This window comes from Grammomys surdaster, unplaced genomic scaffold (assembly GCF_004785775.1).
Source record: "Grammomys surdaster isolate TR1022 unplaced genomic scaffold, NIH_TR_1.0 229, whole genome shotgun sequence".
Lineage (NCBI taxonomy): Eukaryota > Metazoa > Chordata > Mammalia > Rodentia > Muridae > Grammomys > Grammomys surdaster.
In genome coordinates, this window is record NW_021604674.1 from 2,739,585 (window position 1) to 2,755,396 (window position 15,812).

General features: G+C 39.0%; 1 protein-coding gene across 1 annotated transcript in view; it reads left to right on the forward strand.

The window, feature by feature from the left end:
* Kif11 (kinesin family member 11) overlaps positions 1 to 15,149 on the forward strand; it is a 41,535-nt gene extending 26,386 nt beyond the window's left edge. The window contains exons 14-22 of the mRNA XM_028773509.1: positions 2,087 to 2,259; positions 4,969 to 5,094; positions 5,172 to 5,330; positions 6,376 to 6,482; positions 7,019 to 7,298; positions 9,005 to 9,227; positions 11,277 to 11,425; positions 12,318 to 12,434; positions 14,840 to 15,149. Coding sequence (XP_028629342.1) covers positions 2,087 to 2,259; positions 4,969 to 5,094; positions 5,172 to 5,330; positions 6,376 to 6,482; positions 7,019 to 7,298; positions 9,005 to 9,227; positions 11,277 to 11,425; positions 12,318 to 12,434; positions 14,840 to 14,971 — 1,466 coding nt within the window. The 3' untranslated portion in view covers positions 14,972 to 15,149. The remainder of the gene's footprint in view (positions 1 to 2,086; positions 2,260 to 4,968; positions 5,095 to 5,171; positions 5,331 to 6,375; positions 6,483 to 7,018; positions 7,299 to 9,004; positions 9,228 to 11,276; positions 11,426 to 12,317; positions 12,435 to 14,839) is intronic.
* Positions 15,150 to 15,812: the final 663 nt, after the last annotated feature.

The window sequence follows — 15,812 nt, forward strand, 5'->3', positions numbered from 1 at the left end:
TATGTGCATGTCTATGTGTGGGTCTGTGTATGAGAGTGCATGTACCTGTGGAGGCTGTAGGTATTGGATTTCCTCAATTGGAGCGATGCCACCTGATATGGATGCTGGGACTCAGACTTACTCTGTGAATACTCTTAACCATTGGTTCTTATCTCTAGCCCTCTGCCTTAGTTCTTTTAGATAAGGTCTTTCATTGGTTAAGTTGACTAGGTTGGCTCCCTTAGTGAGACCTAGGCTAGCTCACTCGCTCACTCTTAACCTTCTCTCAACCTTCTCTCCTTCCCTCTCCCTCCCCCTTCTCCCCTTCTCCTCAGTCTCTCCCTCCTCTTCCCTTCTCCACCACTAGTCCAACTGATCTCTAACTAAGGGTCCTTTTATCTCTGCTTCTTAAGATTACAGGAAAAGTATCACTAAACCCAGCTTTCCTGGTCTTTTTTGTTTTGCAGCCTGCCTCAAAGTTGGTGTGTAGCAAAGGATGATCTTGAAGGTCTAATCCTCCTGTCTCTCCCACTTGAACCCTGGGATGACAGGCCTTGTGCTATCATACCTGGTTCTATGTGATGGCAGAGATAAGACCCAGGGCTTTGTGCGTATTAAGTGCTCTGGCAACTGAGCTGAGGTCCCAGCCCATTCTAGTCTTCCTTTACGTGTTTCCTGTGTGTCAATTTCACAATTTAATTTTTTTCAATTTTTATTTTTCTTATTATTTATCTTTCTAACTTGAGACATGGTCTTGCTAAGTTGATCAGATTGAACTTCAACTCACTGTGTAGCACAAACTGGCTTTTAATTATGTAGTATGACAATTTGTGATCCTCCTGGCTCACCTTGAGTGCTGAGGTTTACAGGTATGAACTAACATGTCTCAAAACAACTTAATACTATTTTAAACAAACAAAAACCCAACAACTCAGGTGACAGTGTCACTAGTACCTGTCCCATTGAACATGTCAGCTGTTTAGGCAAGAGATTAATGTTTTTGCTTTTTTTACAATAAATTTTAGAGGTTGTATTTTTTTAGACTGTTTTCTATACAATAAGTCAAGATTTATCAAATAAGCATATTATCATTAGAAATAAATTTCTATTTATAACTGAACCTGACACATTTCTTCTAGGTATTACTATTTAATTACTTGAATCTTTTCCTTAAAAAAATTGTTTTTAGGGCTGGTGATATGGCTCAGTGGTTAAGGGCACTGACTGCTCTTCCAAAGGTCATGAGTTCAAATCCCAGCAACCACATGGTGGCTCACAACCATCTGCAATGAGATCTGATGCCCTCTTGTGGGGTGTCTGAAGACAGCTACAGTGTACTTACATATAATAAATAACAACAAAAAAAAATTGTTTTTAATTTGTAAATTGTGGCTAGAGAGAGTAATTTAATTCCTCAGCACCCATATGGCAGCTCACAACTATGATTCCATTTCCAGGGGATCTGACACCCTCTTCTTGCATCTTTGAGAGCACAAACATACATACACACAAAATAAAGAAGTAATATTCTTTTAGGTTGTAATTTTTCTTTTTCCTTTTGTGTGCGTGCGTGTGTGCATGCATTTGTTTGTGTTTGTATGTGTGTATGTGTGTGTGTTTTAATGCTTCCTTTTGAGATAAGGTCTCATGTAACAGCTTAACCTCCAACTTACTATGTAGCTGAGGGTAACCTTGAATTACCTTGACCTGTGTGTCACTTAACCTGATCCTTCTGTCTCCTCCTTTAAAGTGCTGGGGTTATAAGTGTGTTTCACAATAATTAGATGTATTTCTCTCTTTTTAATAAACTACTGCCTACTATAAACTCTTAGATACTAATTTTAGAATATTCTGCTTCTTAAATCTGGTGGGTCTTGGGAAGCTGAAACATGGAGTTAAGATCATCTCAAATGGAGAAAAATATATTCTATGTTTAAAGTTATTCTGAGGCATACTCAAGTATGATATGCTTTTAATATGCAAGGGCTTGTAGAACATTCATATTTAAAATTTTTGATTATGTAAAATGTTTTGCAGTTATTACAAATTCTACAATAGGTTATATTTATGCTAAAGTTCATCTCTCTTTTTCTCTTTTTTTTTGTAGGTAACCTGATGTCTTCTAGTGTCTCTGCATTAGACACCATCACCACGACAGCGCTTGAGTCTCTTGTGTCTATTCCAGAAAATGTGTCAGCTCGAGTTTCTCAGATTTCTGATAGGATATTGGAAGAGCAATCGTTAGCAGCACAAAGTAAAACTGTGCTGCAAGGATTGATTGTTAGTAAATCTCCTAATGTTTATACAGCGTGATCAGTCATCAGAAACAGTGTGAATTGCTTTCAGCTTGAGCTTTGCTAGACAGAGAGAACGGACTTTTGGTTTTGTCCACACACACGTATCCCCCCGTCCCCATAGAAAGACTGGTTTCCAAGGGAATATGACTAAATTTGAAACTGTTTCACTCATTTGGTGTAGCAGAGAGTTGGAATACTTAAGTCATTGTAGTTCATGTGTCTGTAATTTCAGCAACTATGAAAGATGGAGGCTGGCTGGGCCGTGGCAGCACACACCTTTTTGGTTGGGGTTTTTTTTTTTTTTTTTTTTAGAAAAGATGGAGACAAAAGGATCAGGAGTTCAAAGCCATCCTTGGTTTTTAGTGAATTTAAAGCTACCTGAGAGCCGGTCACAAACAAGAGTTCCGGTTCTTAGTGAGTCTTCTGATCACTAAAGAATAGCTCCAGTTCATTCAGGAGACTTGAGATTTATTTTTAGCCAAGAAATTGGTAGGTTACCCTCCTCACCAGAGCTGGAATTAGCTAGCCCAATAGGAGATAGTGGGTGGCTGACTTGTTTTAATTTAGCACACAAGACCAAACATAAGTAGCTCATTTCTTTTTTTATTATTGTGGGGTGTGGAGTTGAGTGAGGGTGCATGCTACGGTGTGTGAGGTCAGACAATGTTTCATAGTCCATTCTGTAGATTCGGTGATCAAATGCAGACCATCAGGCACACACAGTGAGGGCTGTACTCATTGAGCTGTCTTGCTGGCTCATAGGCTACTAATTTGAAAACTTAATATGTTGTGGTAATGGCAATATGAGATCAAATGTAATAGTAATTCAGGAAGAACAAGTAGAATCTAGGAATTCAGAATATAATTCTTTGCATTAGATTTACATGACTAAACCCCACTAGGCTTAACTTTAAAAACTATAGCAATACTGCAAGGCATTATGGCACCAGAAATTTCAGCCCTTGGGAGGTTAAGGAAAGGGGAATCAGGAATTTGAAGCCAGCATAGGCTATATGAGGCCCTGTCTCAATCAAAAACAAAAAAGTAGATCATCTAATTATATCTAGTTTGTCTTTGTTCTAAAATTCTAATGTGTGTGTGTGTATGCCATGGTTTGCATGAGGAAGTTAGAGGGCAACTTAGGAGAATCAGCTCTCTTTGATCATCTGGGTTTCAGGGACCTTATGTCAGGCTTGGCAACAGACAACCCCTGTCTGCTGTGATATCTCACTAGCCCAATTTATCTGTAGTCTGTAATTGTGTTGTCTGTGAAGTTCTTGGTCATATTGCTTATTTCCATTGTATAGATTCTTTACTACTTTTCCATTGTTCTCTTCTCTCTCTTTCTGTTATCTCTTTCAACCTTTACCTGGATTCTAGAGGTGGATTTTGGGTGTCAGGCTTTCCAAGTTAATGTGCTCAGTCCCAGGGATCTGCCTGTCTCTGCCGTCCCTGCTTGCTGATTACAAGTAACACTCAGCTTTTTTTCTTTGTTTTGGTAATGTGGGTTCTTATGCCCCAAGCACTAACTTATCAGTGCAGCCTACTAACTTATTTCTGGTTAGATTTTGTATTTATCTGTTGCCCTTTCCCTGGTGAAAGGATCTTTTACATAATATTCTCAATTTCACCTGTTCCTTTGCAAGAACAAAAACTCAGGTTCTGATACATTAGACTCTTAAGTCCCAGGGTCTTCACAGTTAAACACTTCTACCCTAAGAGTGTACTCCCCAGGGGTTCTCTGAGCAGGGTCTTACCCTCTATCTCACTCAGGTTGCCCTAGAACTCATTAGTCCAGGCGGGTTTAGATCTCAGTATAATCATCCTGCTTCTACCTCTTGGGTTTCACGCATTAGGTATAATGCTTGGCTCCAAAGCCTATAGTTTTTTCTTTTTCTTGCTTTTTTAAAAATGTTTATCTGGAGGTAGGAGGATATGTACAAGTGAGTTTGGGTACTTGTGGAGCCCAGAAGCTGATCTTGAATTTCCTCCTGCAGCTGAACCCACCTACTATCGGTGCTGGGAACTGAACTCTGATTCCTCTACTAAAGCAGCACACGCTCCTAACCAGAGACTTAAGAGCCATCCTTCCAGCCCCCTAAGACCTCTTAATGATTTTTTTTTTGGCTTTTTTGATCAGTAATCTAGAGTTGTTTAAAATTCATTATGTTAAAATGTATGTGGAGATTTTGTTGTTTTAGTTACTACGCTGGGGATCAAACTGGAGTGCTGGAATCTCAACACTTTACTGTTATGTTTCTCTTCTTCTGAACTCTCCATTAGATTGTTAAAATTTGACTAAAAAAGGCAGGCATCAAGTGATCCTGATAGTGTGGGGGCAGGAGGGAAAGGAGGTCAAGAGCATCCTTAGCTACACAGCGAGTTTCAGGTCACCCTCTGCTACAAGACACACAAAACACAGCACATGTACACACAACAAGATATATAAACACAAAAGAGAAAATTTAGCATTTACTATACACTTAGTGAACATTATTTAGTTACTGGAGTAGGACAAATAATATAGGCAGACTATAAACTCTGGGAATGCAACTATGTCTCTCTAGGTTACAAAGAATGTCAATTCAGAATTTTGAATATGGGTGTTTGGTTGCTAAATATCCAAGATATATCAGTCAAGATAATGCAAAAGAACACATTCTTAAGGTAGTATTTTTTTTAAAAAAACCAGGCTGAACTTGTGACCGACCTCTCCACTTCCCTGAAGACCACTGTAGCTCCTGGCGTAGTCTCCGTCTTGAACATAAATAGGCAACTACAGCACATTTTCAGGACTTCATCGACAGTGGCTGAAAAGGTATCCATGTTATCTTCTTAATACCTCATATTTGATAGGTTACTTAAATAAGGAACTAATATGTTTTTCCCTCAAAGGTAGAAGATCAAAAAAGAGAAATAGACAGTTTTCTCAGTGTATTGTGTAACAATTTACGTGAACTCCGAGAAAACACAGTTTCTTCCTTGGTTGAGTCACAAAAGCTTTGTGGAAACCTATCTGAAGACCTGAAGACAATGAAGGAAACCCATTCTCAGGTATCTTTTAACTGCCATTTCTAATACCTTAAAAGATTTAATAATCTATCTCACACGCCTGGAGTCACTACAGCTACTGTTGTTTCTGATGGTAATTTATGTAAAATAATTGAGAATACTTCTTTTGAGGGAGGATTCTTTTGTTTGGAGACAGAGTTTCTTTGTGTAGTCCTAGTTGTCCTAGAACTCACTGTGTACATAAGGCTAGCCTCAGAAGTATAGAGATCCACCTGCCTCTCTGCATCTGAGATGATGGGATTAAAGGCATGCATCACCACCACCTGGCTTGAAAATACTTCTTTAATCATTTGATGTTTGAGAATTTGCTGCATCTGGAACTCAGTGCTGTACCACATCAGGACAAACAAAATGGTCCTTTCCTCCTAGCAAGATGAACAGAATGGAAAGAATGTTTGTAGAGGAAGGCTACAGTAGCATTTAAAGCGAGAGTGCTGCAGGGTCCTCCTCCTCCTGTGACCTGCAAGTTACTGTCTGATGGACTAAGCCCTGGCTCCTCTCAGTCTGCTCCTCAGAGGTTCTCACCTCAACCTCCTTCACTCTTTGATTACCAGTGTGCTCAGTGCTGCAGCTCCAGCATCCATTCCTCTGAGGGCCTTAGCACTAACGAACAGCTGAAGCTTAGGTCATTCAAGCTAAGACTGTATGATGAGACCTTATCTCTCCCCTCCCCCCAAAAAAGAATTTTTTTGTTAATTCTTTACTCTTTCTTAAAAGTCCTAAAATGTTCTTTTAATGTTCTTTTCGAGGCTTTCTTCTATGTGTGATAGGTGAAGTTAAAAATGTTTTGTCAAGAAATTTATATAGCTCAGCTGAATGTAGTGTTCCACTTGTAATCCGAGCACTCAGTACCTGAGGCAGGAAGACAAAGCAAATTGGTGGCTAACCTGAGCTATATATGGAAACCTTAACTCAAAAAAACAAATGATAACTTCTCATCTATATGACCATGTTACCATTCATACACAGAAAAGAAACATTTAAATATTATCATTTTAAGTCTTTCTCTTCTCAATGTTTCTTACAGGAACTTTGCCAGTTAAGCAATAGTTGGGCAGAGAGGTTCTGTGCTTTAGAGAAGAAGTATGAAAACATCCAGAAACCACTGATCAGTATTCAAGAAAATACAGAGCGGTAAGAAAATTTTAACTTCTTTTAAAGTCTTCTGTAAGCCTGGAATGGTATTCAAAAGGAAGAAAGACTTCAAATAGTATAAACAATTTGATTTGCTTGTAAGTAAATTTGTGACTTTTTGACTTTTTGTGTGCATATATGTATGAGTATATCCTTTCCTCCCTACCCCCATCTGGAGACAGGACCTCACTGTACCTCAGCACAGCCTTGACTTCAAAGCAACTCTGCCTCAGCTTCCCAAGTGCTGAAACCACAGGTTTAGGGCTTTTAATTGCTTTTTGAGACATTTTTGTGATGACTCCTATAAAATGTTTGCCAGATAATTCCAAGTATTCTTGTTGGCATCTATTGATTGCCTTTCTCATTCAAGTTTTGGTTTTCCTGGTCCTCCATGAGTAATTGATTGCTGGATAACTTTGGAGTTTGTTTTGGTGGTTGGTATTTTGAGTCTTACTCTGTAGCTCACGTTGTCCTGGACCTTGCCTTGTAGAGCAGGCTGGCCTCGCGCTAACGGTGATTCTGCTGTGTCCCTACAGGAAGTCTACAGATATAATCAACAAAACAACAGTTTACAGTAAGAACATTCTTGCTAAATCGGATGGATTATTACAAGAACTCAGACACTTTAACCAAGAAGGCACACAGTTGGTTGAAGAGTCTGTAGGACACTGCAGTTCACTCAGCAGCAACCTGGAGACTATATCCCAAGAGGTTACACAGAGGTGTGGGACCCTGAACACAAGCACAGTTCATTTTTCTGATCAGTGGGCATCCTTCTTAAGCAAGAGGAAGGAAGAACTTGAGAACTTAATGGAGGTAATATGTCTGTACCTGAACTAACTTTGGAGAGAATAAGCTATAATCAGAAGTAAAGATATTCTTGACTTAGAATTGATTTTAAAATATAGAAGCTGGGCATACTGGTGCACACACTTAATACCAGCACTCAAGGAGACAAAGACAGGGATCTGTGAGTTCCAGGATAGCCAGGGCTGCATAATGTGACCCTATGTATGTATGTGACCCTCATAAAAACAAACAAAATGGCAGAAACCCCCAAAGTTACGTAGTCTTTTAAGATATAATGAATAACTTAAGCTTTTAAGTATCATATTTTCCATGTTTATACATGATTTTGTTTCATGTTTTAGCATATTAGGTCTCAAATCTAATTTACTATTTTTTCCAATGGTTTTTTTTTTTTTTTTATTCTTTGTTTTTAAAGTTGTATCTTATTTGGGGAGTGTGTGTGTGTGCGCGTGCGTGCGCACGCGAATGAACACCTTTGGAGGACAAAGTATCTGATCTTGGAGTTGGGAGTTACAGGCAGTTGTGAGCCCCTGACACAGGTGCTGGAAACCTAACTTGAGTCCTAGATAAACAGCAAGTACTCTTAACTACTAATCCATCTCTTAAAATTATTATTGTTGTTGTTGTGTTTGTGTGCATGATGTCTGGACTTGTGTGCCATTGTAAAACTCCTTCGACTTTTATATAGGTTTCAGGAATCAAACTGAGGCATAAAAGCTGGACAGAGAGGTACACACCTGTGACACTACCACTTGGGAGGCAGAGGCCAGAGAAATTCAGAGTTTGATGAGTCCAGTCTGTGCCATATAGTCTTAAGACTGTCTCAAAAATAATTTAAACGAACAAAAACCTGGTATAGAGATATATTTGACCAAATCCAGAACTTGAGATGTAGGAAAAGGCCTTGTTTCTTGTGTCCACGTCTCTCCCCAGCCCCAGCCCCTCTTCTCCTGGCTTTGGACTCATTATTTAACCTAGGGTAGCTTCAAAATCATCCCCCTGCCTCTTCCTCCCTATGCTGTGATTAAAGATGTATGCCCTCTTGCACATCTTAAGACCTAGTGTCTTAAAAAAGCAAAGGTTTTCAAGTTAAAACAAAAAAAAAAAATCAAAGAATAAGTTAAAGAGCAAAAAAACAAAACGAAACAAAACAAAAAAAACAACTTTAAGACCTAGCCTTCAGTCTGGTGTCTGCCTGCCTGCCTGCCTGCCTGCCTGCCTGCTTGTCCACATATCTATCTAGATATCTATCTCTCTGAAATGGAGCGTGTGTGTGTGTGTCGCTCTCGGTGTCTGTGTCTGTGTCTGTGGGTCTGTGTGTGTAGATATGGCTGTCCTGGAACTAGCTCTGTACACCAGGTTGTCCTTGAACTTACTTGAGATCAGTCTACCTCTGCTTCCGAAGTGCTGGGATTAAAGGTGTGTGCCACCACTGCCAGGCTGTCAGTCTGGTTTGTTAGCCTTTCCTTACATCTGTTATTGGTAATGTTAAGGATGGGTAGTGAGAGAGATGGCTTAGCAAGTCAGAGTGCTTTAGATCCCAGCACCTATGTTGTACAGTGAATTATAGGGGCTAATTGCTTTGTTCTCTCTACTTTTGTATGTGTTTTAAAAAACTTGTATTTTGGGAAGTTTCAAGGTAGTAAAAGATCGTATGTGGGCTAAAAGTGCTTACAAATTTCGTAATAAAAGCTTGTTTTTGTCCTTTACAGTTTGTAAATGGATGTTGTGAAGCTTCAAGTTCAGAGATCACTGAAAAAAAAAGAGGATACACAGCAACTATTGAGAACCAGCACAACTCCTTTGTTGCTCAGATAACTTCTGATGAAGAAAAATTTAAAGCAGGAAGCCTGGAGCTTGGTGAAACTATAAAAACTGGTTTAGCAAAGCTTAATTGCTTTCTGCAACAGGATCTGAAACTAGATATTCCAACAGGTATGTCATTTTTGCTTTTTAAAATTTTATTTATGTGAGTCACAGCTGGGGTGGATATGTGCACTTGTGAACAGTGCCTTTGAAGGCCAGGTGGAGGGGATACCTCTGAGCTGGAAGTAGAGGCAGGAATGAATTACTCAGTGTGGTGCTGGGAACCGAACTCTGGTCCTCCGGAAGAGTAATGTATCCTGTTAACCACTGAGCCACCTCTCCAATCCCCTATGTGGGTTTTTTTTTCCTATTAATTAATTAATTAATTTAATTTACATTAAGATTTATTTATATGTCTGCATGCATGTAGGCCAGAAGAGGGCACCTGATCTCATTGTAGATGGTTGTTAGCCACCATGTGAGTTTTGGGAGTTGAACTCAGGACCTCTGGAAGAGAGAGCAGCTAGTGTTCTTCAACCTCTGAGCCATCTCTCCAGCCTTCTGTAGTCTTAAAACAAGTTTATTGAAGTTTTTTAAAATTGAATTCAACTGTTTACAGTGTTATATACTCTTTGAAACTGAGCCTGCTTTTGCCTGACAGAAATTTACCATCTTACTATAATAAAATTTAAATATGGAAAATTTAGAATACCAAAATAATTCTAATCCAGTCTTAGCAGTCCTCTTGTCAGTTTGGGCACAATAGAATAATAGTTCATAAAGAGTCAGACAACTGGCTTTGTTAAGAAAAGACTTTTTTTTTTTTTTTGTTTGTTTTTTTTTGTTTTTTTTGAGACAGGGTTTCTCTGTGTAGCCCTGGCTGTCCTGGAACTCACTCTGTAGCCCAGGCTGGCCTCGAACTCAGAAATCCACCCCCCTCTGCCTCCGAAGTGCTGGGATTAAAGGCGTGCGCCACCACCGCCCGGCAAGAAAAGACATTTTTAAAGCCTGGTATAGCATCCTTTAAAGCATGCATATAAGCAAGCTAGATATCTGAATGTTTATGAAATTTTATAATATCTTTTCCTCAGGAGGCTAAGGAAAGAAAATTGTCACTTGGAGACTATCCTGAGCTGCATAGCAAGACTGATGAAAGAAAAAAAATAAATTGTTGGATGTGGTGGCAACACCTTATAACAGTACTCAGGAGGAATCGGTAGGATGACCAGGAGTTCAAGGTCATCTTAGCTGCAGAGTAAACTGGGCTACAAGAGCTCTTGTCTCAAAACAACCAAACTAAATCCAAAAAGCATTAAAAACAAGTAAAACTGACCGATTAAACAAGTAAAACAGTGTGTCTAAAAGGATGCTTTAGTACCAAAAGTACTACATGAGTATAAAAGCTAAGTCGTGTTTAATGCAAAGTTCACTGCATTGCGCATTTTTTTCCACGACTGGCATCATTTAAAAATTACCAGTTTTAGAGATTAGAAATGGCAAAGATGGGTAAAGTACCGTGATTGTTGTTAACTGTTACACATTAATAGTTAATTAACAATTATTAATAATTGATTCCTCATTCATTGTAAAGTCATTATAAAGTCATTGAAATATATACTTTTTTGAATGATTTTTGTGGCATATAAATTACATCTCAAAGCTTTCTTTTAAAGAAGTAATTGTAAAGAGTTTGTACTAAAGAATATTGGTTGATTTAGTTTCTTCAGTATTTCAGATTTATCATTAGCTATCAATGAAAATGAAATCTTTATATGAGAGGATAAATAAAGAAATAGAACTGCATAAGAGCACGGCACCAAATTTATAATGAAATGATAACTCCTTTCAAAGCTGGTAAAACTTGTAATTTCATTTCACAGAATACCCAAAATCTTTCATAAGCCTAATACATCTTTTGTACTTTCTTAGAAATGAAAACTTCACATTTTTGGAGGTAGGATGACTTTTGAGAATTTTAAGATCTATAAAGATCCATTATTACAAAGCAAAATATTTCTAGCTTCAACCAGTATGTGCCTGGCAGGTAAAAAAAAATATATGAAAATCACAGTTTGTTTTTGGAAGACAAGTTACTTGAAAATATTCATTTTAACATAACATTAAAAATTATATTTCATACTTGATTTCCCCCTGCTTTTCTAATGTCTGGTATAACAGGTATGACACCAGAGAGGAAAAATTATTTATATCCATCAACACTTGTGAGAACTGAACCACGGGAACAGCTCCTTGATCAGCTGCAGAAGAAACAGCCCAAGACACTAGTGATGCCAGACTGCTCAGAAACCAGCAAAGAGACCACTCAGGTACATTTAATACATAAGTTTAGAACTTTTCCACACACTGTTACTTATTATTGCATGTGTGGGGGGACATGTGTGCATGGGAGTGAGTGTGCATTCAGTATGTGTGCATGTGAGTGGAGGCAGGAGATTGACTTTGGGTGCCTTTGTTAATTGCTCTCCACTGTATATACTGAAGTAGAGTCTCTCACTTGAACCCAGAGCTACCAGTTACCAGCTCTCCCAAGGACTGGGGTTACAGGTGGGCTGCCACAGCTACAAGATAGTTTGGATTTAGGGATCCAAAATCTGGTTCTTCCATTTGAACAGCAAATGTTTGCCCACTGAACTCTTGATGTGGTTGATTTCATATAACGAATGTTACTGTGTACTTTTCAGTCTTGGGCTGCTTTCTGTGAGAGTTGCTGACTTTCTTTTAATCTGATTAATTTTAAGTTAATTAGTCTAGTAAATAGTAATAACAAAATGTAGTATTAAGCTATGATTGCATATCAGACACTGTTCTAAGTTCTTTCCATGTATGTTAACTTAACCTTTCAATAGCCCTGTGGGATGGCTATCACAGCTTTAAAATGATCCAGCTAAGAATTCTTTTGTCTCAGGTTACAAAGATGAAGCTGCAATTAGAAGCAAGGCAATCAAGCCCTTAGTTTGTGTTCTGTAGTTAATAGCAATAGAAAGGTTAATAGTATAGAAAAGTTAAGAAATTAAAGAACAAGTACAAGCCAATACATTATATTTTGTAATTTTTCTAATAATTATCAAAGTTTAACTTTCATATAATGCTTCTACCTGTACCGCCCTAGAGCTAGGATTGTAAAGCATGCCCCTCCTCATCCTGCTCAGTATCATGCTCCAGCCATGGACTTACCCACTCACCACCTTCTTACTTTAGGACATGGATGAAGAGAGGGAGGTTCTGGAGCAGAGTACCGAAGAACTTTTAAGTCAAGAGACAAGTGTACATACCAGTGTGGATTGCTCTTCCAGCGGAGGTGTTCCATTTTTCCAGGTACTGATAGTGTATTTCACTCAAATTTTGCTATTTAGTATAAAGGGACTATGCCTAATGTAGCCAGTAGCCAGGCACCTGAAATCTCCACACTTGTGAGGCTGAGGCAGGAGCTAGCTTAGGCTAACAAAGCAAGACCTGTCTTTCAAAAACAAAGCAGTAACAAAACACAATATTCTTGGTGTAGAACAACAACAAAATTTAGTCATTCCTTTGTGGGTTTTTTTTGTTGTTGTTGTTTTGTTTTGTTTTGTTTTGTTTTGTTTTGTTTTGTTTTGTTTTGTTTTTCAAGACAGGGTTTCTCTGTGTAGCCCTGGCTGTCCTGGAACTCACTCTGTAGACCAGGCTGGCCTGGAACTCAGAAATCCGCCTGCTTCTGCCTCCCAAGTGCTGGGATTAAAGGCGTGCACCACCACCGCCCGGCTGAACAAATCTTCTATAGAATACATAAAGGTAAATTTGACATCATCTATAACTTTAGAAAGTAATCCTTAGTAATTTTTGTCTCATTTCTGCTTCTTATATTTCTTGAATTTGTACCTTTACTCAGTAGGTCCTGGTGTGCGTCTGTCTCTGTCCGTCACACACTGAGACTATACATTGTACTGGTGATTCATCCTGCCAACCTTGCGGCTCTCCTTGTTCATTTCTCCCCTGAGTTTCCTGAGCTCCCTGTTGCTCTGATGCTGTACAATTCAATCATCTGACAGATCCTATGCCCACCACCTTGCTGTCCTTTTAAACAGTTACACTCAGTAGTACCGCTAGCCTAGAAGTTAGCAATCATCCTGCCATAAAGCTTGCAGATGTGAGGCAGCATGCCCTTTAACACATTTAGGACCGACCCATCCAGAAGTCTCTGGGGCCAAGTGAGGCACTGCGGACCTGTGGTCATAGCACTTCAGAAGCAGAAACCGTGTGATCTCTGCAAGTTCAAGGCCAGTCTGTCTTCATCGTGATTCTAGGCGAGCTAGGGACACACAGTGAGCCCTGTCTCAAACAAGGGCCCCTAAAATCCTGCCTGGCAGCTTTCCCTGTATTTTGAAGATAGGAGCCTAGATTAAAGTAAAAATTTCTATGCAAGACATATAATATCTGCATTTTACAGTTAGGATGCTAATATGTGCATTTATATATATTTTTTACATGTTATATATATGCATACTTACATATGTGTGTGAGTATATATTATATATCTATTTTAATAGACTTTCTTGGGTCATTTTCTTGAGGTCTAAAAGTTCTCTCTTCATCCCAAATATAAACTGTTACATTTTTACAGATTTCATTAAATCCTTTGTGTACCTAAAGGCAGCTTCACCCCATATTCTTTTAAGCCTTTACCTGTTATTGGCCTGGCATAGCTAGTCATTCTTCACCATACCACTGCTCTACACTGGCGGCCCGATTCTTTATTATTGTTTGTGGCTTTTCCTTCTTTTGGTGCTGGAGTTAGAACTCGGGGCCTTCTGCGTGTTGAGTAATTGAGTTCCATCTCTAGAGTCTACAACTTTATAGACTTGGTTTGCCATTTGTCCCAGCGTTCATAATGGAGTGTGCAGGAGTTTTCTTTGTGAAGTAGGCAGCTTCCAGGGATAGAGAGTACAAATTCTTTTTTTGTTTTGTTTTGTTTTTTTGTTTGTTTTTTGAGACAGGATTGTTTTTGTGTAGCTCTGGCTGTCTTGGAACTTGCTCTATAGACCAGGCTAGCCTTTACCTCAGAGATGTAGAGTGTGAAACACGTTTTCAATAGAAGATAAATAAAAGTCTTTCTTCGTGGTGACAAATTTTCCTTTCTCTAAGCAACACTGCTGACATTTTAAACTGGATTTCTGTGTGTTGTGTTTAGCTTCCCTGCAGGTTGGACACTTCCATGGCCAGTTCTTACTGGAGCTAGGAGCGAGCACTCTCGTATTCATACTAACCTAAAACGTCTCAGGACATTTGCCTGTGTCCACTAGGGGGCACAATCATTTGCTGTTGAGAACCACTGTCTTAAAGGGAAATTTGTAATTAAGTTTTAGAAATAGTGCAAAAAAGTAATATTTCTTGCCAGGTCGTGGTGGCACTCGGGAGGGAGGCGGAGGCAGGTGTATTTCTATGAGTTTAAGATCAGCCTGGGCTACACACAGAGAAACCCTGTCTCCAAACAAAAAACAAACAAACAAAAAAGAAAAGCAATTCTTTCTACTTCCATTACTGGTAAAATGAAGAAGGCTTTACTTGGTTTTTTATTAAAAAAAAAAAAAAAAAAAAAGTTGGCTCAAATATGTGTTGAATCTTTGTGTTTTGTGGTTTTCAAGTTTAAACTTTTGCCTGTAATACATAGAACTTTGGTAATAAAATGTTAATATCTAGTAAATGTTACATTATTGTGACTTCATTTCTCCCCCTTAAACCCCCAGCATAAAAAGCCACATGGAAAAGACAAAGAAAACAGAGGCCTTAACCCAGTGGAGAAGTGTAAAGTGGAAGAGGCTCCAGAGCACCCCGTCTCCAAGAGCAGACTGCCGCTGCGCGCCTCCATAAACCTCTAGCTGATCTGAGGGTTAGGGTGTCGTCTTTAAAACACATAAAATACAACCCCAAGCTCTGCAGTCAGAAGCTGTGTACAGATGAATATGGGATAGTCTATATGAGGGCCCCACAGTAACTGTAGTTAAATTGAAAGTTTTTTTTTATATAATTCCTGTAGTCCAAATATGTAGTAAGTTGGGTGCCATTTGGGCTTTACATTGAATATGTATGTGTATTTCTAGATTTTTATATAAAGAAGCTCTTCTGTAACAAGTATTTTTCTTGTATATAATTAAATACCAAGTAAATGGAAATCGTTGTTCCAGGTTTAAACTTGTAATGGTGAATGCTATCTCCTTTGCTGTCTGACTAAGGCTGAGTTCAGGGTGTATTTCCCTACCTCTAACCAGCCTTTTCTATGTTGTCTTTGCCTGCCTTCTTCCTTTTCCTGTCACTTAGCCATTTGTAGGCCCACAGAAAGGCTTTTTATTATGAGAAACCCAGGGTCTTACCTAGAAATCTTTCAAGTTTCACTGATCACCTCTACAATCATTGTCAAAAATAAACCTGACCTTGGAAGTACCCTTCCTTCTGAGCTCTTCATTTGTTCCTCCCTTGATATGCAGGCATCTCATTCCTTCCTGAGGTCTGACACACGTGACCAGCCTCCCTGCAGTGTCAGCTACTGTCACAGGAGACCTGTCTGGAGCTCTAACTCATGCTTTGAGGCCCCACTCTAAGACCTGTGTCTCTTAGAAATGACGAGACTGAAACTAATAGAAGAGAAGGTGGGGAAGAACCTCAAATACCTGGACACAGGGCAAAAATAATGCTCTAAGATCAAGAATTGACAAATGGGAC